The sequence below is a fragment of the Trichoderma atroviride genome, chromosome 7, assembly GCF_020647795.1.
Source record: "Trichoderma atroviride chromosome 7, complete sequence".
NCBI lineage: Eukaryota > Fungi > Ascomycota > Sordariomycetes > Hypocreales > Hypocreaceae > Trichoderma > Trichoderma atroviride.
The window spans coordinates 3838629-3860124 of record NC_089406.1 but is presented as its reverse complement, the minus strand read 5'-3'; the positions used below and the strand labels follow the sequence as shown (position 1 = coordinate 3860124).

At 44.9% G+C, this 21496-nt stretch overlaps 9 protein-coding genes across 9 annotated transcripts; 6 read left to right on the top strand and 3 right to left on the bottom strand.

Moving 5' to 3' along the window:
• Positions 1–299: 299 nt before the first annotated feature.
• Positions 300–1588, bottom strand: TrAtP1_013305 (uncharacterized protein). Its single transcript, XM_014088241.2, has one exon. It carries the CDS (start codon positions 1397–1399, stop codon positions 368–370), a length of 1032 nt encoding a protein of 343 aa, XP_013943716.1. The 5' UTR covers positions 1400–1588; the 3' UTR covers positions 300–367.
• Positions 1589–3186: 1598 nt separating this feature from the next.
• TrAtP1_013304 (uncharacterized protein) lies at positions 3187–4056 on the top strand (the record flags this gene model as incomplete). The annotated part of the gene is made up of 1 exon (XM_014088876.2): positions 3187–4056. One exon carries the CDS (start codon positions 3187–3189, stop codon positions 4054–4056), a length of 870 nt encoding a protein of 289 aa, XP_013944351.2.
• Positions 4057–4782: 726 nt separating this feature from the next.
• On the top strand, positions 4783–7456 carry TrAtP1_013303 (uncharacterized protein). Its single transcript, XM_066115859.1, has 6 exons — positions 4783–4934; positions 5007–5201; positions 5251–5445; positions 5505–5938; positions 6017–6930; positions 6983–7456. Exons 1-6 carry the CDS (start codon positions 4866–4868, stop codon positions 7225–7227), a joined length of 2052 nt encoding a protein of 683 aa, XP_065971959.1. The 5' UTR covers positions 4783–4865; the 3' UTR covers positions 7228–7456.
• A 20-nt stretch (positions 7457–7476) lies between these two features.
• Positions 7477–8551, bottom strand: TrAtP1_013302 (uncharacterized protein). The gene has a single exon (XM_014088874.2). It carries the CDS (start codon positions 8373–8375, stop codon positions 7680–7682), a length of 696 nt encoding a protein of 231 aa, XP_013944349.1. The 5' UTR covers positions 8376–8551; the 3' UTR covers positions 7477–7679.
• Positions 8552–10445: 1894 nt separating this feature from the next.
• TrAtP1_013301 (uncharacterized protein) lies at positions 10446–11180 on the top strand. Its single transcript, XM_014088873.2, has 2 exons — positions 10446–10534; positions 10587–11180. The coding sequence occupies exons 1-2, from the start codon at positions 10510–10512 to the stop codon at positions 11057–11059; spliced, it is 498 nt and encodes a 165-aa protein (XP_013944348.1). The 5' UTR covers positions 10446–10509; the 3' UTR covers positions 11060–11180.
• A 1344-nt stretch (positions 11181–12524) lies between these two features.
• Positions 12525–14010, top strand: TrAtP1_013300 (uncharacterized protein; the record flags this gene model as incomplete). Its single annotated transcript, XM_066115858.1, has 4 exons — positions 12525–13211; positions 13302–13364; positions 13421–13467; positions 13548–14010. 4 exons carry the CDS (start codon positions 12525–12527, stop codon positions 14008–14010), a joined length of 1260 nt encoding a protein of 419 aa, XP_065971958.1.
• A 1073-nt stretch (positions 14011–15083) lies between these two features.
• On the top strand, positions 15084–16842 carry TrAtP1_013299 (uncharacterized protein). Its single transcript, XM_014088872.2, has 3 exons — positions 15084–15517; positions 15600–16087; positions 16159–16842. Exons 1-3 carry the CDS (start codon positions 15293–15295, stop codon positions 16550–16552), a joined length of 1107 nt encoding a protein of 368 aa, XP_013944347.1. The 5' UTR covers positions 15084–15292; the 3' UTR covers positions 16553–16842.
• Positions 16843–17241: 399 nt separating this feature from the next.
• Positions 17242–18731, top strand: TrAtP1_013298 (uncharacterized protein). Its single transcript, XM_014088871.2, has one exon. It carries the CDS (start codon positions 17353–17355, stop codon positions 18331–18333), a length of 981 nt encoding a protein of 326 aa, XP_013944346.2. The 5' UTR covers positions 17242–17352; the 3' UTR covers positions 18334–18731.
• Positions 18732–20447, bottom strand: TrAtP1_013297 (uncharacterized protein). The gene is made up of 3 exons (XM_014088870.2): positions 20183–20447; positions 19374–20089; positions 18732–19312 (listed from the first exon to the last, which is right to left on the bottom strand). The coding sequence occupies exons 2-3, from the start codon at positions 20052–20054 to the stop codon at positions 18854–18856; spliced, it is 1140 nt and encodes a 379-aa protein (XP_013944345.2). The 5' UTR covers positions 20055–20089; positions 20183–20447; the 3' UTR covers positions 18732–18853.
• Between the last annotated feature and the right edge of the window lie 1049 nt (positions 20448–21496).

Below are 21496 nucleotides of genomic sequence, written 5' to 3'. Positions count from 1 at the left end.
CAGGGAGCACGGCTTATTCAGCTTGTTTTTGGCATTTCAACGTCTATGGCATTCACACGAGCTCCTAAAACAGCGAACAAACCCATTCAACTACAGCTACAGACCCAGCACAGGTCCCAGCACAGGTATTTCACCCACCATTTTTACTCATATTGCTTATTCGTATATCGACTCTAGCGTTTGGCGCATAATACGCTGGAGGGTTGACTGTCGCACTTGCCATACCTTTAGATGGCGACAATCTCAAATCGCCTCTCTCATTTTCGTCATCAATGTCACCTAGAACTTCAAGAACTTTGATCAAATGTTGCGAAGAATTTGAGTTTCTATGTAAATCATATCGCCAAAGAGCTTCATTTAAAAGGAATCAAAACTTAAGAACAGCCTTTCCCATGTTATTTCCATGAAAGATTCCAACTAGACCCTCCGCTGCATTCTCAATACCCTCTGTGTCGTGAGTAAGAGCCTTGAATGACCCATCTTTGATCCAATGCTGAAGACGATCCTGATGTTCCTTGGTGTACTTATCGCCCATACCAGCATCGCCAACAATAAAGCCTCGCATTGTCAGACGTTTAAACAGCACATTGCTAATATTTTTGATGGGGTATGGCGCGGCGTTATATTGTGAGATCATGCCACAGACAACAACGCGACCAAAATCCTTCAGCGCGTCGAGGGCCGCTTCCAAGTGTTCACCCCCAACATTCTCGTAGTAAATATCGATTCCGTCTGGCGCAAGCCGAGCCAATGCGTCTGCGGGCTTTTCTTTCTTGTAGTTGAAACCACCGTCGAATTTGAGCTCGCGGATGATATAATCGAGCTTCTCGTCGGATCCGACGCTCCCAATGACTTTCAACCCCTCATGTTTGGCCAGCTGACCCACCAATTGACCAACAGCACCACTAGCAGCAGAAACGAATATTGTCTCTCCCTTCTGTGGCTTTCCAATCTCAAATAAAGACGAGTAGGCAGTAAGGCCTGGCATACCGAGAGCCCCTAGAAACACACGGATGTCGTCGATGCCCAGGGGATTCTCAAGCCGTTCAAGTTTCGCCGCTTGACCGCCATCCAAGGTGTGAAATTCTTGAACAGGGAGGTGACCAATTACTAAATCTCCTTCCCGAAAACCCGAATGTTTGGAACGAAGGACTTTGGCGATGGTTGCACTGTCGATTGGCTGGTTGAGTGCATAGGCCGGCGTATATGATTTGACTTCTGCAGGTCGCATACGAGGGCGCATGTAAGGGTCAAAGCTACTATAAAGTGATTTTAGGACAAGGCCATTTGGAGGCGCTGCATCTTTCGCATCGCCGCCCACTGGCTCAACAACAAGATGTTCCCCAGGAACAGGGAAGCCCGAGGGGACTTTCTTGAAAACAAGAGCTTTATTCGTCATCTTCAAAGGTTGTAGAGAGTAAAGGATATTAGGTTAGAATCGAGTTGGAAAGTGAATGACAACCAAGATGTCCTGCCAGACAGTTATAAGTTGTTATTTCAGCCGTTCGGACTTTAATGGATCCCATTCCAGCCGTTCGGATTTTAATGAATTGGTATTTTGATCCATTGGAAATTACAAATCAGAAACAATCCAGTGGCATCAGTTGTGTCTAAATAGGCCCTAATTTCTAATACCAATATTATTAGAAAGCCATCAAGAGCCACCGATGAATTCCGACGGAGATTGCCTTATGGATGGATGATGTAATAAGCGAGATCAATTCCTTCAATTTTTTTTTAGAACGCACACTTCAGCCAATGACAATGATTTCTCAACTTAATGCATTTACTCATATCATTGAAGAATTAAATATACCTTCGATTATACCTTGATCATGGCCCCCTGTTACACAAAGCTCTCATCACAATTTAATCGGTTCATTTTCCCCTTGAGATGCATCCATCATGACAGACGGACATGTTACTACAGGACTAGATTTTCAAAGAGCCTAAGTTATCGCCGAAGCTAAATTGAATGTATATCCGAAATTACTAGTACTGCGTTTAAAGCCATTGTACTACGAAATAAAAGACTGATAGTGGCGACACTCGAAATTATATACAAAACGTGACACGTGAAATAACCTCCGCGCAAGTTAGATGAGCTGGTAGCAAATGTTTTTTTTTTTGCTGCTTTGAAATATAATCTCAATAGAATGAAGTGTCTCGAAGATGGCGAGAGTTTGACCCACACGAACACGATTCGTAAATCTACACTATCATTGGGCAGAAAAAGCCTTACAGGGCTAGGAATCAGAGCTGAACTTTACATAATTTCCATTACACCAAAAGTGCTATCTAATCCTATTAAGTAACACATAACCTTTTGCTAATAGAGAAACATTAGCTTATTCTATACTAGCAACAGTGCTTAGTAAATGCTCAGCCAGGCAAACAGAATTCCGACGGAGGAAAGTTAGCGCTGTATTACTCGGCAGCCGACACCTTTCGTGGGACTTTGGCAAAGGTTAGAGCTGAATATTCACTAGGTGGGCCTAATTTATTATATTATATGAAAGATCAAGAAAATTTCAGTTACCAAATCTTTGCTTTACAATATGCACAGCTATAACATAGTTCATATTTACAGATTGGCTCGGGAAATCATTGTAGATAAGCTAGTGAAAACGTTTACTCGCGGAACCTGAATTGAAGAATTAGTACCAGCTGTTATAATTATAGATTGTGGAATAAGTTCTTGTACAGGCTGGCAACTAGAATGCGAAACTTTGCAGACTCGGAAGTGTTCCGTCGGAAGGGGTCTCCGCGTGGCAGAAAGCTCCCGTGCGAAAGAGAGGGGGATTAGCACTAGGAGATGATCTAGGCCGATTCTAAACTTCAAATGGGCGTGAGCGTAATTTATACGTCACTTTCTAGCTCTTTATTCTCTCCATGCGTGAATCTATTTGCGAATCTGCCACTCTATCTTACCTATTCGGATCTCACCATTGGTGTAAATCGGATTGCCCGGCAGCCAGGCTTGGTCAACTAACCCTCCAGAGTGCCAGGTAGTGAAGTTAGAACACATCCCCTCACTTTCGCAGCCTCCTACACGCATTTCAGTATCTTGTCAGGCCAACAGCCATAAGTATAAATGCGGACTGTCCCAACAGGAATTAACACATAGCATCTTTATTGTTTCAGCAGAAAGGGCAATAGCTTCTCAGCAACAATTACTTATTCATAATGGCTTCATCAGATCGCAAACCTGTTCGAGACACAGCTGAGGCTGATGCTTGGTTCCCCTCCCCTTATTCTCTTACACAATACACCGCACCTAAGACAGATTTTGATGGCGCAAACTACCCCAACGCATACAAGGGCGGCAAATGGAAGGTGCTCTTGATTGCGACGCAGGAGCGTTATCTCAAGATGGCAAACGGGGAGTTTTTTTCGACAGGCAATCACCCTGTGGAGATGCTTTTGCCAATGATCCATCTTGACGCTGCGGGTTTCGACATTGATATTGCCACGCTTTCAGGTGACCCTGTTAAATTGGAGATGTGGGCTTTCCCAAATGAGGACGAGTCGGTCAAAGCTATCTACGAGAAATACAAGGAAAAAATTCGCAGCCCACTCAATCTTCACAACGTATGGGGCAACGGGTTTACCAACGACACTCCCTACCTTGCTGTATTTATTCCTGGTGGCCATGGTGTGCTGAACGGTATTCCTTTCTCGGAGACTGTTGGAAATGTTCTTCGATGGGCTCATGAAAACAAACGCTATTTCATCACACTCTGCCACGGGCCAGCCAGCATGCTCGCTGCCGATGTTGGAAAGCCTGAGGGTAGCAAGTTTATCTACGACGGCTACCAAATTGACGTTTTCCCAGATACGTTGGACGATCAGGCAAATGTCGAAATTGGCTATATTCCGGGCAAGATGGAATGGTATGTCGGCGAGCGGCTCCGCAAGCTTGGTATCACGCCACTCAATAGAGGCATCGACGGCGCTGTTTATCGCGATAGACTTGTGCTGTCTGGTGATTCTCCGTTGGCATCGAATAATCTTGGAAAGTTGGCTGCCAAGACACTTCTTGAGGAGGTCGCTTAGCTCTTATAGTCTTCTCCTCCATATCCTCCCCAACAAGGAGCAGGAGGGGAGTGCATACAAGGGTGAAAAGAGATTACTTAGGCAGATACATAGGCAATAACAATGACAGATGAGAATGCGAGTACTGGCGTAAACTCCCGGTTTCTTCTACTTTGAATCAAAGTCTCTGTTACATGCTATTCAATCATTGGTGTTGCAACTTGATACCTTGAAATATTGGCTTTTCTCGTCTTGTGAACTACTCGCTACGCCAATTTAATTACTAATTGACAGCATGGAAACATTAACTTGGTTGCATCAGTTTCTGGCATGCATGTGTTTGGGAATCCCATCATCAAATATAGAGCTCAACTAAGTATTCTGCATTGGACACGGAGCGAGCGCTGATATTGTTGCGAATGGAGGCTATAACGCGATTACAAATTCCAGTTAACCATATGTCAGATGTCTAGTCATACTTAGCAGTCTTTCAATGCTCTGAATCCTCATTCCAAAACATGAAAGTGAGAGACGGCATGTGATTTGATTTCGAGCCATTGGTCGCAGTTACTATAGGCCTGGAGCGTCTTTACTTGAACATAATTCCCAAGCATAGCGATCTCATATAGAATTCTAGTTATATGCATGCGCGAAAGATTTCAAGATGTGTGGCCCTGACTAACCGCTAATTATGACGTGGCCCTAAGGCGGGGTTATATGTATGCACGTTCACTCTAAGATTCCGATGGAGAATGTATCAGATTCACTGCTTGGCTCTAAGTTGGCAAACCTGAAAGTTGCGCATCTCCGTCGGAAGGCTTCTGATCAACATGATTACGCCCCGGAAGCGACGGAAAGTCTCCGTAGCCTGTCAAAGGTGTCGCGAGCGAAAACTCGGCGTATGTTGTGTTTTCTTTTATGTTACTTCATGTAAGCCCGATCTTTTCAGCTGGATATTGACAACTTTGTAGTGCGACGCAGACAGACCGTGTCAATTATGTGCTCGGGCAGGCGTCGAGTGCGTTCCTCGAAATGTCGGGAGAATAGATGCGTTAACACCGGCTGGAAGGGTCAGCGATTATCATAGAAATGATCAGGCTAGTCAGCTAGGCTCAGACGATACAGTCATTGTCCCGGAGTCAAACATTATAAACTTAAGCACAATGGTAGGATATGATCTCGACAAATCACGGTGAGATACTGAGGGGTTTACAGATGTTCGTCGAAACAGGTTCTAACCAGTATCTGAAACATGACACATCTGCCTTGCCTGGTGGTGCCAAGCCAATGGGTCCTAATCACCCAATTTCTGGAAGTTGGCGGGATCTAGTTAGGGTAGAGCTGCCTTCAGACGATGTACTTGATGTCATTGTGAAACGCTTCTTTCTCTCTGTTGATTGGTTCATGATGGTAAGGCTGTTTCTGTTACATATATCCTTTTGTCCTCTAGATCTGATCTTGGATCCTAGGTCTTTCATGAAGAATCGTTCAAACGCAGATATGAAGAGTTCCTCCATCAACAGTCAACATATCACGATAGCGATTTTCTTTGGATATGTATGCTTGTAATAGCACTTGGAGCTCACTACTTGACATTGTCGCCGTCTTCAAACCAAAACACCGTCAACTACCGAAAACTTTCGAAAGACCTCCTAGCGAAGATCGAAATTCGTTTCCTACAAATAATCAGCTCCTCTACATTAGAGACGGTTCAAATATGCATCTTACTCGGTAGCTTTCTCCTGTTCAATGGCCGACCCAATGCTGGATTAGGCATTTCGGGTAGCGGCGTAAAAATTGCTCAGGTTATGGGACTACATCGCGAGAGATTATGGAAAGAACTTTCGCCAGCTAAACGAGAAGAGAGAAGACGGACTTGGTGGGCATTGGAAGTATTCGACAAGTAAGCTATAGCCTCACCCATCCTCATTTCAATTGCCATACCTACTTAACTTACTTGACGCTGATGACTGCCAACTAGATACGCAGCTATTGCCTTTGGTCGTCCATGCATTATTGACGACTCTGATTGCGATGTCGGTATGGTTTCCGATATACAGTCAGGCCAGCAGATCAGCGGCAAAAATTCTCTCCTCGTGTATCATCAATGGAAATTCCAACTTTATAGAATAATGGGACTATTCCTCGGACGAAGAAGGCAGCAAAAACAAGTTGAAACCGTTTATACCATTCATCAACAACTACTTCAGTGGCGGAAAGATCTACCCGAATGTCTTCAATTACAAAGCTATGATCAAAACTCAGAACAAATATCCATACTCCAGATGCAGGCACTGAATCTTCAGCTTACATACGATAATCTGCAAATCATTCTCCATCGCACCGCGGCCTTTCAATACAATGATAAAGAATGCAAATTTACATCATCCAGTACAGGAAATAGCCCCTCTCTGCAACAGCTCTTCGATTCTGCGATGGATATTTCCGAGCTATATAAATACTCATCCACTTTGCACGCTTCTAGACGAACACACGCTGACATGCATATTGGAATCACACTTTTTACAGCTGGAGTGGTGCTCTGCGCTATATGCCTCTCTCACCCAATGACAACAATGGTCTCCAGGGCAAAAACGGGAGTCATGCACATTATTCGCATGTGCCGTAATGCCTCTTCCTCGAATCAGCATCTTGTTTCCACGCAGAGTCTCTCCATTTTGGACAGCCTTGTTACCGTAGTATTACGGTTGGAAACTGACATGATAACTGGAAGGACTAACTATCCCACTGTAACAAACGCCGATCAACATGGGCCTTCCCTACTGATTCAAGATATTATGCCGTCCATTGGGGCATCTATCTCCAGCGGCGATGCAGCAAATTTGCGACATAATTCTACCAGTGGTGAGAGTCTACTGCAGCCAATTCGAGAAGGTAAGGTAAATATGTTGGGATTTCGTACAGAACTAATCGAAGCACTGTGCAGTTTTCGGTCATCACATTTCTCGATTGACACCTTTATCGTCCGCATCTCGAGATAGAGTAGAAAGCCATGAAGCTATCGAAGAGATATCGCAACAAGCAGCATTAGAAGCAGCAAATACATTCGAATGGGACGGAGACCTGTCATTCTTGGTGGATTCGAACCTTTTGGATGCAAGTCAGCTATGGCTGTGGGCGGATAACTTGAATTATGACTCATTCAACGAAATTCACGATCAAGAGTCTTAATGATTCTTTCCAGGTCCGCTTTTTCTAGGCATGAGTCAAATCAAGCCCGGTTGTTTAATGCTTTCCATTGCCAGTATACGTTTTCTGTAGTGAAAACAATGATTGAGCTAGGGGAGGGGAGCAGGAGTCGGTGGCAACTTCATAGCGTGAGAGATTGAGAGTCGACTTTCGCTGGGCAAATGTCAAGCTTATATAAACAATTGACACTTGTGAAGACGGATGAACGAACTAAATAAACAGACAATTTTGTTGCAGTCTCAAGAAGAGGCTAAATGTAGATGAAAGACTTTAACGTTCTATTAAGCCTAATTCAACTCCAATACTCCTCTTGCTACCATGATTTTCGGGCCTGCTCGCGCAGGGTGTAGAGTAACGCCGGCACATTTCGCCTGTCCACTAACTCTTCAGGTTCGACGGCAGCAATGATGCCGCTGCATCTCTCATAGGCTTCATCAAGCAGTCAGCAACTGCTCATAGAAACCTGCAAGCTGATTTTGTTCATCTCTTAGATGTATCTCAAGAATCCAATGCCTTTTTTGCCCATCTTTACCTAAAGAGGACATCGATGCCGAATTTCCTTCAGTGATGTATAGAGTTGTCTTATCGCGAGGTATACGTTCATGTGGAAATGAACCAATGAGATGCCCTGCTAAATGGGCGCCAAACGTCCATCCATTCTCCTCAGCAGTCTCTACTGCGATTCGATAAAGTTGTTCTCCCGTCATATCAGGATTCGTTAAAAATTGAGCTCGAACAGATTTCCAAATAGGCTCCAAAGCATCCCGGATTTTAAGCTTATTAGGATCATTCCCAAGAACGTACGTGCGTCCAAAATCTGCTTCCCATGACTCAAATACCGGGCCGAGGTCTATAACCAGTATATCGTCTTCTTTTATAACACGATCAGGGGGGTTGTCTTCGAAAGGTCGCAGGGCATTCGGTCCGCTTCTTACTACTCGTTTATGCCAGTGCGTTCTAATTCCAAAACGAGTATTACCGAGTTGATGGATCTCATCGCTTAATGTCTTTTCACTGATTCCAGAGCGAATTAGGCTCTGTTCAATTTCGTCGAAAAATTGAATGGCTTTGGTCTGAGCATCTAGAAGATAAATTGCTCGTTCGGAGCTGTCGTACGCCACGTTAGACATGGTGAATGGAAGCTCTAAAGTGATAGCTGATAATCAGGAATATTGAGGGAAATAAAATTGAGAGCCCTAGTGTAACTAGTGCTTTATATTCCAAAGGCCATAACCTCTTGCAGGGTAAAATTGTGAATTGTTCGTATTCCGCTAGCTATGCCAAGTAATTGTTTAGCTGATTGAAGCGAATAGCGGACGGGTCTTCCTTAAAATCCACAGTCTAATTTCTACTTTTGGTTCGGAAAACAACTGAAAGTGTATTTATAATCAGCATGCGGGGTTTACTCCTCTGCTGGCGGTGTAGCATAAACAATAGAGCAATAGGAAAATACCTAGCTAGATGTAATTGTGTTTGCAAGACTATTAGATGATATTGTGGAACATTCTATATTCCGATCGCGCAACTTCATGGAGTACTGGCTTTGAAAGTTTGATTGTGCTTTTCTATATTTCCCGTTTCTTTTCGTATGTTCTGTTAATCCACGCTACGCATAAGCACAACTCGACAAGCTATAGACCAAGACTGATATACTATGCTCGTGAGATCACAAGCACCACTGAACCGGTTACGCAGGCTTCGTTTTCGATGGCGAGTGAAGGAAACGCGGCGCGAAGATGCCGTGAGACCATTGGTTTGATGCTCAGTCATCCAAGCTCAGGGCCTCTCACCTAGTATCGGGGTGTATTGTTTTGTCCCCAATTGTTTTCGGCATGCGTCAGTTTGAATTGCGAACTGTCCATTGGACCCTTCAGCCTCTAAAGGCGTCTGACATACGTGTACTTTGCAGAGCTTAGATCCCCGAAGCTATGACCTGGGACGAAAAGATTGGCTGTCTCTCAGGCCTCTACGCTATACACTAGCTTAGGTTCTAAATTGGCGGAATGAGGAGGCTTACACGCAGCATGAGCGGAATTCTCACTAGCTGCCAGCTCCCAGGCTTTGGCAAGTCAGTTGAGCTCAGTATATCTTTCTTCTATCCCATTAACATGAGCGCGTCTTTCGACAATGTTTTGGCATAAAATATGAGCACAAGTATATGTTCTGATGAGGATCATTTCTAAGATTATACATGTGCGGGGTTTGACTTCTAGGCTCGCATTGGAGAAGAGGGATGAAGGCGCCAAGTGAGGATTTCCGACGGGTGAAGAATTATGCCTCCATTTCGTGGTCGATATACAAGGTGGCATTGATCTAGGTGTCTTGAAAACATCAACTCCTTGCAGGCACTATGCTAGCTACAATTTTGAACAGAACCAATGCAACAACAACATGATACTTCGTGCCCGGGAACAGGCCGACTACTTCATACCGCTTTTCAAATATATGCTCGAGGCGCAAAGGCCGAGACTATCGTGTGCCCGTACATCGCTGTAAACGACATTCCCTTCCTGATCAACGAGCATCGGGTTTTACGAGAGCAGTGGGGTTGGAAGGGCGCTTGGAACCTAGCGGTTTCTAACAGTGAGCAGTAGGCGACGTATTCGGCCATCATCACTATGCACGATCACCAGAAGATAGTGTTGCTCTCGCATTGAATGCCGGCACAGGTCTCAATTGAAGAAGTGTCAGGTCGCCTCGCTGAGAAGTGCGGTCACTCAGGGGCTCAACTGTGAGGCTACTGTTATAGCTTCAGTCACTCGATTGGCGTCATCAATACTATGGATAGGATAGCTTCACTCTATCCAAGAGTAAGCTTCACTCTGTTAGGCTAACTTCAATGACAAAGAAGCCTAGGACTTGGCATTGAAGTAGACCTATGGAGGTTTTATTACCCGCACGACGGTACTTTTAGCAGCCAAGGTAGTTTAAATAAAACATCTGTAGCATACAGTAGAAGCCCATTGTAGCTGACTAGCATTAGTATGAGACCACATTTTGTTTAAATCGAAGATGCCATTTATACGTGTATATAATAAGCTGGTAACTGTAAAGAATGTAGCTAGTCTTTACTTCAATAGTATTATGGAATCCTACTGAGTTCCAACCCCACTTTTGAGCAAATAATACAATCGGCTAATAGCGAATTTATAAAAATAGGTAGTGGGGTATTGTATATTATATAAATCACGATATAATTCCCTCAATACCAGTATTCATCTGCCAACCACATGGAAAAAGCCTGTTTTCATACTACTGCTTATAATGTCTACTGATATTTCACTCCAAGGTTAGATCCTTCTATCTCCCAAGGCTCTTGTGTGCTTATCGTAAGGCTTTAGACTACCTTGCTATCCGCAATGTTGCTTTTGAATGGGCGGAAAGCTATGATACCAAAGACTGGGATCGTCTGCAAAAATGCCTTGCCTCCTCGATCCGATTGGACTTTCGAAGCCTTCAAGGGGCTTTGCATGAAAATCTGTCTCCGGAGGAGTACTCGGCTATACTTATTGGCATGATAGGGGACAAGCGATTAAAGACTCAGCATCTTCTAGGTGGATCTCAATGGGAGCGTTTGAGCGACGGCACAGTCAGAGTCGCGTATCAAATCCGGGTAGCCCATCAACGATACGTGGACGAGTCTCTACAGAAAGTGGCAAACAAAGGGCATGGTCACGGAGTTACAACGCATTGGTATAGAAAGATTGACGAAGCCTGGAAGTTAGAAGGTGTCGCACCTAGGCTTGAATGGGACGAATACGATATATTTGGGACTCTTGCTCCACCTCAGGACGAGGCGATTTACGAGGTCTAACATAATATTGTTGTACCAAAAGGATATTGATCATCTGGAGAATTGAAAACAAATTTCGTGTTTACCTACCACTCAGTCCATCCTATTACATCATAAACTAGTCACATGCAAGAATACTTGGAGATTTACTTCTCGGACTGAATGAAACTACTTGTTGCATGCTTTTAATTTATTGATATGTCGCTTCACAGCAAGGACAGAGAGACTGATCAAGGCTGGTTACACTGCTGAGAGAACTGACGTATACTAGCATCCTGAAGGTCTCACCTCTCTCTGGAGGCAATGAAGTAAGTCCGGTACTATACATAGGCAACAGCGATTAAAATGATAGTATAAGTAGAATGAAGATGTATCTATGGCTATTGCTTGCCATTGTTTATGCCCTGACACGTAAAAGGCGGTAGATGAGGGTTTGTGAGCCGATACCGTCAAACTACTCAATTCACATAAAGAACGCCTGCCAAACACTAGATTTGGTAAAGCCAGCTTTAACTTCGCTATTCACAATAAAAGAACCGCCATTGGCTTCTAGTAACCAAAACTAAGCATAATCTGCGCGAACTACTTATACAAAAGTGAAGTGTAAGCTGGGAAGCTCCTGATTAGTAAATGTATACAATCATATATTTCATCGTTTACCAATCCTTTTACCGGGGAACCAAGGCTTGATAGCAGTATAAAACTACGCTAGCTAATGCAACATGTTGACTCAACTGTTACAGAAGAATCAACATCTCCATTTTCAGCTTTGGTATACCTGTATCAAGCGATCTGTACACTATTAGTAATAATATTATAAGCCTTCCAAATACGTAAACCAAATCCACAGTAATAGCGAAGAAGCTTTTTTGGAGCTTTCTTTATTGAAGGGGCCGAACAAACCGTAGTTAGGCAAAAGTAGCTTTGCCGTAGAATATCTCGAGTCTGGACAACGCCGTACCATCATCTTGCAAGTCTGATAGTATGGATACGAGCCTTTTAGCCAAACTTTGCGTTTTTCAATAGTTTAGGTACGCCGAACAGCTCTCTATACCATTGGTCTATCCCAGAATGCAGCCCCTGCATCATATCCGCAAAGAACGTCATTGCGGTTAAAAAGGCTAAATGGTCCCTCTTCGGCTGCCTATCCGGCAGGGATCGAACATGTATACAGCATGGCGACCGGATAAATCTGTGAGTTTCCAATTCAAGTGGCCTGAATAAGTGAGGGGCTCAAATGCATTCCAGGGGAATAAAATGGCCAAGTACCAAGCAGCGGTTCGAAAGGAATGGATCTGTTTTGTTGAACCCAGTGAACATCATTAATACCAGGTCGTTTATCAATTCAGTCAAATTAGCTATTGAAATGAAGGCTACGTTTTCCGTTTATTTATCCCTATTGGGTCAAAGCTCAGCATGGAGTTACACCCCCAGCTCCAAATACGCTGCTAACATCAAGATCAATGCTCGTCAAACATACCAAACCATGATTGGGGGCGGCTGCTCCGGAGCTTTTGGGGTCGCATGCCAGCAATTCGGATCTTCAGGCCTATCGCCAGAAAACCAACAGAGAGTTACACAGGTTCTTTTTGATGAAAATATCGGCGGCCTCTCAATCGTGCGAAACGATATTGGCTCATCCCCAGGAACGACCATTCTTCCAACATGCCCGGCAACGCCGCAGGGGAAGTTCAATTACGTTTGGGATGGAAGTGACAACTGCCAATTCAATCTCACAAAAACGGCTCTCAAGTTTAATCCGGAACTTTACGTCTATGCCGATGCTTGGTCTGCCCCTGGTTGCATGAAAACTGTGGGAACAGAGAACCTTGGTGGGCAAATCTGTGGTGTGCGAGGTACCAATTGCGAACATGATTGGCGTCAAGCTTACGCAGATTATCTCGTCCAATATGTCAGATTCTATAAGGAACAAGGCATTGACATCTCGCTTTTGGGTGCCTGGAATGAGCCTGATTTCAACCCTTTTACTTACGAGAGTATGCTATCAGACGGGTTCCAAGCCAAGGATTTCCTAGAGGTTCTATATCCTACGCTTAAAAAAGCTTTCCCAAAAGTAGATGTCAGCTGTTGCGATGCTACCGGCGCACGCCAAGAGAGAAACATTCTTTATGAGCTACAGCAAGCGGGTGGTGAAAAATACTTCGATATTGCGGTGTGTACTCACAGACAATCCTGACATACGACAGAAGGTCGGTATATCTTCTAGAACTAACAGCTGTTTGAGACGTGGCACAATTATCAGAGCAACCCTGAGCGCCCATTTAATTCTGGCGGAAAACCGAATATCCAAACCGAATGGGCCGATGTAAGATGGTATTAATCCATTCCGCGATTTTCATCCTACTTACAATGAAATTACAGGGCACGGGTCCATGGAATAGTACCTGGGATTATAGCGGCCAGCTTGCGTAAGTATCCACCAATGCCCTTACCACTCAAAGCAGCACTTGTAATGCTACTGGAATACTAACATGACGGGATGCACTAGTGAGGGCTTTCAATGGGCACTATACATGCATAACGCCTTTGTTAACAGCGATACCTCGGGATACACTCACTGGTGGTGTGTGCAAGACACAACCGGCGATAATGCTCTTATTCGACTTCGCGGTAACAGCTATGAAGTCTCATCTCGGGTTTGGGCCTTTGCCCAATATTTCCGATTCGCCAGACCAGGTGCTGTGCGCGTTGATGCCACAAGTGACGTGGAAAATGTCTACGTTACGGCATATGTGAACAAAAATGGTACAGTCGCTATACCTGTTATCAATGCCGCTCATTTCCCGTATGATTTGACCATCGATTTGGAGGGAATTAAAAAGAGAAAGCTGAGCGAGTATTTAACCGACAATACTCATAATGTCACTTTACAGAGCCGGTACAAAATTAGCGGCAGCAGTCTCAAGGTGACAGTCGAGCCTAGAGCCATGAAGACATTCTGGCTCGAGTAGAGTAGCAGGTAGAGCCAACAAAAGGCAGCAGGCGCAAAGACAGAATTTGCTGAAAAAAATAAACATACATCTAATATTGTGCTACGACTGAATTTACATGGAAAAATTAATAATTGATCAATGAAATAATGTCGAGCGGCTTTGTTGCCAATGCTGTTCATAAATTATGTACTCGTACATGGATATTTTTCACATGATAGAAATCCAGATCGAAACTGACATCCATCTCTTGAGTCACTCGCTGCATTTCAATCTTAGCATCTAAAACACTAATCCATAAACGTCAACAGAGAAGATCATCATGTTACGCGAAGCAAATAAAAGGCTGCGTTGCCGAATTCGGCCACGAATATGTATCGATCATTTCCAAGCGCCGACGCTCTGCTTCATGCCGAGAACAAGTGCTCCGCTACTACGAGGTATTATGCTCTTCGCGTATCATCGATCCCATTTAAGATCCAGATCTGTAGGCGATACCATTGCGGGGAAATGTACAATAAGCTACCCATTCAAATATGCCCTGATTGCTTACGACTATCGCGACTGTAATCGCACAGTCGCTGTGCACAAGATGCCATGCTAAAAAGGACATGTGAATAGTATTAACTAAGTATCTTGGTCGTCCACGGTTGGCCTCACAACTTTTGTCATACAGTTGAGATAGGCTTGGCGGCGGATCGATCAAATCCAATATTGTTACGGATACGGGGGAGAAAATTACACCGGGCCAGATCACACCAGCATACGGGAGAAGCATTTGCACCGTATCTCCCGTAAACACCTACTGGTATTTAGTAAAACACTACGTTAGCAGTTGGGTAGCTGCTACTCAGTGAGCGCCCAGTATCTGCTACCTATTACTGACAGAAAAAAGCAAAACCTGTAGCGCTTCGGTCGCGGGGTAAACAAACTTCCCTTACTCTGTCCAAGTTTCCAATCATGTAGAATGGAAATTAGAAGGCTCTCTTTACTTTTTAGAGCTGGGGAGTGGTTCAGCTTTCTGTGACTCACCGGCGAGTGGCGGAAGCGCCTTTCTGCTACACCAGCTCAACTACTATGAACTCTTTCCTCCACTCCTATTCGTCCTGTTGTTGAGCGAGAGATTATCGACAAGAAGCTAACGCACGCATTAACGCATGGACGTGTATATAACCCGCATCACCACCGTTCTTCAACCTCGCATGCATTACCGTTCAGCTTTTTCTCTCCTTCCTCTTCTACTCATCCTATTTTTGACCATAGCAGTTTGGCAACCAGAATATCTGGTTCTTGAATCATTTCGATGGAAAACAAGGCCCAGGGAATTAAAAATGCAGTCCGAAAGGAATTAGTAGGCACAGAATATGAAGTATCATCGCTGACGCCGCTTTCTGGGGGCACTGCAAATTTTATCTACCTCGCTAGACTCCACAAGCCGCTATCGGGAGGTGTAAACGAAGTGGTACTGAAACATGGAGAAGCATATGTTGCTCAGCACCCTGACTTCAAGCTGGAAATGGTTCGATGTGTTAGTTTCCCCGCATTACAGTAAGACAATGGACGACATTTTGTTGCTAACGCGTGCGAGACGCTCCTTTCCATCAATACAGAACATTGAAGAAGAAGGCCTGCGACTCCTCTCAAAATTTCCAGCCGTCATCTCGTCACCATTTGAGGTTGGAACGCCGAAATTATACCATTTCAACCCTCAAACAAGCACGCAGGTCCAGGAGTATTTGCCAAGCGCAACCAACCTAAAAGCCTATGCTCTTGCTAATTTCCGAGGACGCACTACTACGTCCACCAAACCGCAATGCCTGAAGCTGGGGCAAAGTTTAGGTCGATGGCTGCGGGGATTTCACAGTTGGAGTGATCAGCCTGACAACCAGAGCTTGCATAAGCTATTTGCACAAAACACAGCCATGAGAAATATTAAAAAGGCTATTAATTATGATCAGCTGCTTGGACGACTGAGCATGTTTCCGGCCATCTTGCAAGAGCATGAGGAGACTTTGCAGCAGATTGTAGCCATGGCTACTGCTGAGCTCGGAGACGAGAGCAAGCTGAGTGTTATTCACGGCGATTTTTGGACCGGAAAGTAAGTTGAATGACTAATCGAAGAGAACGCCATCTCGTACGGACATACATTAAGATTATTTTCCAATTTAGCATTTTAATACCGGATGCTCCTCTTGACAGCGACGAAGCTATTCCCATCCGGATTATCGACTGGGAAATGGCACAGGTTGGCGTCCGGGCCGAAGATCTAGGCCAAGCTATCGCTGAGCTGTGGCAGTTGAAACTGTACAAAGACATAGACGCGGCTTTATGGATCATACAAGGTTTTGTGAGCGGATATGGCAAAGTTGATAGCGAGTTCATGTTTCGAGTACTAATCCATGTTGGCGCTCATTTGATATGCATTGGATCGACAACGCCAGGTTGGGGAACGCCAGAACAAGGACAAAATATTGCCAAGGCTGGAAGAGATGTACTGCTCAGTGCGTGGAAAAAGGATGCAGAGGCTTTCCGAGGACATGACCTCCAACATGTTTTAGGGTAGCCTGTAATGAATACTAGGTACAGTTCTGCAAACAAGCGACCCTTCAATACTCAAATACCGCCTTGCTTAAGCACAGTCTATCTAAAAATGGCCTCAAATTGAATTCATCTACCACGTTGAGCAGTATCACATTCTTCTTTCATTGTTTTTTTTTTAAGATATTTCGCGACGAGCCTTGCGCAGCTGTCTATAATCTGCATTTCACACAATCACCCTTCTGCTAGTTTCAACATCGCCAAATCACTTGACTTCTGAATGTTGCTGCCTAAGAATGCGTAGGAAGTAATAGTCACCTACTATTCTCAATACGACAAAACACCGAGGTAGTTAAGCCAAGGGCCACATTTATATCTCGTATTAATGCAGGTAGCAATACAGACAAGGGTACTACTAATCACCCATCATCAAGGGGACCCATTTCGAGTGCCGTAATTGCGTATCAAACCAGCCATTTGGAAATATCTACATACAAGAATCCAGGCTTTCCCAGAGGAAGATAATATATTTTGCGCCATTTCCACCCAATCTGACAAATTCACGACTGCTAATTGATGCTATTAGGTAACACAAATAAACGTCGATAAGAAACGCTATGAAAGCTAGCAGGGACTAGGAGAGTAGTACGTGTAAACGAGAACATATAGATCGTTTATAGGATCCTCTTTTTGTTCGTAGGTTCTAGACGCAGTGAAAGCCTCTTCTACTATAAGTCTCTTCTTGCTGCTTCTATCGTAAAGTCATACAGAACTGCTAAAGGGTTGTGTACCGCGCCTGGACATAACCAACAACTGAAGAAAATAATGTCTAATAGCCTAATCGTTCTTCCCCGCCCTGGGACTACCCGGCCAGACACGCGACAACCGATACGCGCCCCATCCGAAGCCGATTTCACTGCTGTCTTTGGCAAAATACTGCCCGAAGCATCCTACTTGTCCACAAAGAATGGCAGAGCTGCCTTTTACGAGCTGCCGCCCTCGTCTGTCTCACCACCAGACGACGCAACAGCGATTTCCCGAGTGCTGCTACTGCATGGCGTCCAGACACCTGCAATCGGCCTGCAGCCGTTAGCAAAGGCACTGTCGGCGCGTTTTCCACATGCCAAATGCGTGCTGGTTGACTGGTGGGGCCATGGGCTCACAGACACGCCATTTGCGGCGCACAACGCAGCGCTCTTTCACGAGCTGCTGGAATCTTTATTCCTGCATCTTGGATGGGAAAATGCCCATGTAGTTGGCTATTCTTTTGGTGCATCAGTCACTGCAAGTTTTGCGGCTGCAAGGCCAGAGCGCGTCGCGTCTATGGTGCTGGTAGCCCCTGCAGGCTTCATCCGCAAGCAGCTTTTCAACGAGCAACAGAAGGGCTATCTGCGTGGTGGTGAAGGCTTGGAAGAACCGGCAAAAGAGTGGATTTTGGAATTTCTAGAAGGAGGGCAGTTAGTTGTCCCTCAAGATTGGAAAGAGACTGTAGGGAGAGGCGAGGTGGTGGCTGAAGCCGTCCGAGACTGGGAGATGAAGAACCATGAGGGCCATGTTGCGAGCGTGGTAGCCATTTTCAGAGACGGCGGTGTTTTGGATAACAGCACCGAATTCGCCAGAGCGGCCGAGAAGGGCATTAAATATCTATATATTCTTGGAGAGCTCGATGATGTATGCAGTCCCCAAGAGTTATCTGGCATCGGGGTGCAAGACTTTGTTAGCATTCCACAGGTTGGACATGCCGTTGTGCGGGAAAAAGCATCCGAGGTGGCTCAGTCAATCGCAGATTTCTGGCACAAGATATGATAGCCAGTATCTAAGCTTATCTTTGCTTTGTTTCGCTTCTACAGCCGCTCTGTACTCTCTCCTTTCCTTTCATTGATCTTTCATTTTCGAGTAAGGAACTAACACTAACCAATTGGTTGACTCATGCGACCTAGGCTCTACAACCGCTAACTCATTGAGAAGTCAGTGGTCGGCTGCCCCTCCAAGATCGCATTGTATGTTTTGAGATTAGCTGTTGAAGTGTTTGTTTAGAGTTTACGCGTTTTATGATAACTACGCGGCATATATAGAGCCTGAGAGTCATTTGACTTTATGTGTGCCGTCTTTATGGGTCGAAAACAAAACTCTACGCCGATAGGAATAGAGAGAGGGGCACGGCATGAAGTGCAAAGCTGGTAACGACGAACATGCATGCAGATAATTTTAGTCATTGATCAACTGTGGTTACTCTTCCTATCCATCCAAAACTATCCAAATAGCTGGTAATCAAGTGTAGGCAGCTCTTTACTGTGATTCATGTACTCTAATAGCCTTGAATCACTTACAGCCCTGGAATTGTTACTTCCACCTTGTTCAACTCCTTCCGCATCATTGCTAATGCTTTGTCTAACTCGGCAACCAAATCGCAGTTCCAAATCTCTCTGATTGGTACATCGATAACTGCTTTCAATTTTTCCAAATCATCTCCAACATCAGGTCTCTGCAGATCTAAAAGTTCTCCTTGCCGACGTCCGTGAATTTGGACAAATTTAGCTCGTGGCATGCGTACACTTTCATATGCACTAAATGCAGGCAGAAGATCGGATGAGGAGTTACAAATGCCAAGGACGTGAGAGAGAATATACGCATCTTCTAATGCCTGACCAGCGCCGGCACCCTGGTGAGGGGCACAAGCATGTGCGCTATCGCCCAAGAGAAGGAGACGGAGCTTTGCAGAGTAGTAAGTCGGAATTTCGGGAGAGAGGTCGAATATACCCCAATGGTCAGTGTTTTCCATCAGCTAAACTTCAAATCAGCAATCTTTACGTTTCACATCACATCGCCTGTGGGATGAAGCATACCGAGAATATCTTCTGACATTCTTGTCCAAATCCCTGATAATCCGCCGCTATAGCTTCCCGTTCCATTCGTTTAATCCAATCTCCTTCCCACGTGCCATTCTTGGTTGTACTAAAAGCAACAACATTCATCACTTCGCCATTTGCTACCGGGAAAGTGAGAACATGGCCGCCTTTGCCGAGAAACATAAATCGGTTCTGGGCCTTCTCCTCCCCAATCGCAGCAATAGCCTTCTCCATGGGTATCAACCCCCGATATGCGTGCTTCCCAGTGAAGGTCGGCTGCGACAGAGGGTTGTCTTTTCCTAATACAAATTCTCGACATACCGATCGAATCCCGTCACATCCAATAACTGCGTCTGCTTCTGAAGTACTGCCATCGGCGAATTTTAGAATCGTTTTCCCTTTGCCCTCATCGCGGGAGATGTCTGTCAGTCTCTTGCCAAACTCGGCAGTATCATGAGGGATAAGTCTGACGAGCTCATCGACAAAATGCGCACGATGGGCAGTGCTATGTCGCTCAGACGCATTTAGCTTGGGAGATATGATATGACTGCCAGTGGGCAAGCCGTGAAGCTCATGTGCGAGTATGAAGTCAAAGTATGTGTCTTCCTTTGACTTCCAGCCCACGCTTGTCGAAATTCGAGCATACGCTTCTCCAATAGCTGGATGTATAAGGCTCATCGCACGGATAGAATTCGCGCCAAAGAAAACGCCAGCTGGAGTGTCTTAGTCTTTCTTCTTTGGAGTGGGGGATAAATATGGCAACATGGGAACACAGCCATCAGTTGATCCCATAAATATCCACTTACCGCCAATCTCAGAGAACTTTGCAGCAGACTCGTAGATCTTGATCTGAATGTGACTATATTGTTGCAAACCAATGGCCAGGGCGAGCCCCCCCAATTCCTCCCCCTACAATCGCAATGTGAATTTCTTCTCGCTCAGGTACTGAACCCATTTTTTCCCTTCCAGCAGTGATGCCGAGTATAAAGCGACAGTGTGAATGTGTGTGATTTATGACTGCTACTGTAACAATCTGAGCTCAAATCATCAGCAGTCACACTTCCAAAGGATGGAAAAACTCATACTGCATTACTTTGAAAACTAGGCCTTGCTTTATGCATGCGTGCCAGCAATCCTTCCGGGGAAACACGGGCATGATTCCGTTCTTCGTGCATCCAACGACAGCAATGCCGATACAGCTCTTGCCACTAGACTAGTACTACTACCTACCTAATCCTCCTCTGAACCCTGCACAGGGGTCCCATATGAAGTGGGGCATGGATACAGTGGTGTGGTGTCTTTTCGACGAACAAGAGGCATCTACGAGTACGGATACCTAATGCCCAGTTATAACTGCCTACTACTATTGTTAGTCCGGAACGAAAGGCTGTGCTGTGCTTTATTCAGACGCATCAAGGGCTAGGTAACAAGCCTTACGTGTATGACACAGAATGCCCTCTATATAAGAAACCCCTGAGCTCTTCGCGAGGGCCCTCAATACAGCTGGTAAGGTAAGATACACCTATTTCGTGATATCTGAGCTCATGCTTCGTTGACATGCGCTGTGTTCAACATCGGTACCCACATTGGCATTCCCCTGCATTAGAATATCTTATATTGGGGCATCTACACGCTCGTATGCTACCGGTGCCATGGCTCCTGCAAAGCCTCTAAAATGCTACATTCCGGTAATAATCTAATATCTGGGCCTGTCCCATGACTCCTATCTCAAATACAAGTTGCCGGTATTACGCAGGGCGGCACACCCAAGGTAGTTTGATGTGGGCGAGAGGTATCTCACCTGAATATCGGCCATACCCTCCATGATTTCTGGAAGGATTTGTACATTCAAAGTAAAAACTCTCTTTTACAATGCGTCGTATTCATTACTGCATAAGCTGCAACATCGAGCCTATGGATAATCGTCATTCTATGTACCTCAGCGGCTGCGTTGGAGCTCTACAGAGTATTGGATATTCACACATAGCGGTTATGGATCACGCACCTCAGTTTAGGGACATTAGGTAGATATGAATGCTAATAAGATATTGCAGCTATGAGAAGTATTATGATTAATGATGCAGCGTTCGCATCTAAAGTCTAGTTCTACAACGACTAGA

Coding starts and splice junctions, on each gene's coding strand:
- TrAtP1_013305 (XM_014088241.2), bottom strand. CDS start 1,399: ATGACGAATAAAGCTCTTGTTTTCAAGAAAGTCCCCTCGGGCTTCCCT.
- TrAtP1_013303 (XM_066115859.1), top strand. CDS start 4,866: ATGATTACGCCCCGGAAGCGACGGAAAGTCTCCGTAGCCTGTCAAAGG. Junction 5,939..6,016: donor GCATTGGAAGTATTCGACAA/GTAAGCTATAGC, acceptor ACTGCCAACTAG/ATACGCAGCTATTGCCTTTG. Junction 6,931..6,982: donor ACTGCAGCCAATTCGAGAAG/GTAAGGTAAATA, acceptor AGCACTGTGCAG/TTTTCGGTCATCACATTTCT.
- TrAtP1_013302 (XM_014088874.2), bottom strand. CDS start 8,375: ATGTCTAACGTGGCGTACGACAGCTCCGAACGAGCAATTTATCTTCTA.
- TrAtP1_013301 (XM_014088873.2), top strand. CDS start 10,510: ATGTCTACTGATATTTCACTCCAAG. Junction 10,535..10,586: donor TACTGATATTTCACTCCAAG/GTTAGATCCTTC, acceptor GTAAGGCTTTAG/ACTACCTTGCTATCCGCAAT.
- TrAtP1_013299 (XM_014088872.2), top strand. CDS start 15,293: ATGGAAAACAAGGCCCAGGGAATTAAAAATGCAGTCCGAAAGGAATTA. Junction 15,518..15,599: donor AGCTGGAAATGGTTCGATGT/GTTAGTTTCCCC, acceptor CCATCAATACAG/AACATTGAAGAAGAAGGCCT. Junction 16,088..16,158: donor GGCGATTTTTGGACCGGAAA/GTAAGTTGAATG, acceptor TTTCCAATTTAG/CATTTTAATACCGGATGCTC.
- TrAtP1_013298 (XM_014088871.2), top strand. CDS start 17,353: ATGTCTAATAGCCTAATCGTTCTTCCCCGCCCTGGGACTACCCGGCCA.
- TrAtP1_013297 (XM_014088870.2), bottom strand. CDS start 20,054: ATGAGCCTTATACATCCAGCTATTGGAGAAGCGTATGCTCGAATTTCG. Junction 19,313..19,373: donor AATGTCAGAAGATATTCTCG/GTATGCTTCATC, acceptor TTTGAAGTTTAG/CTGATGGAAAACACTGACCA.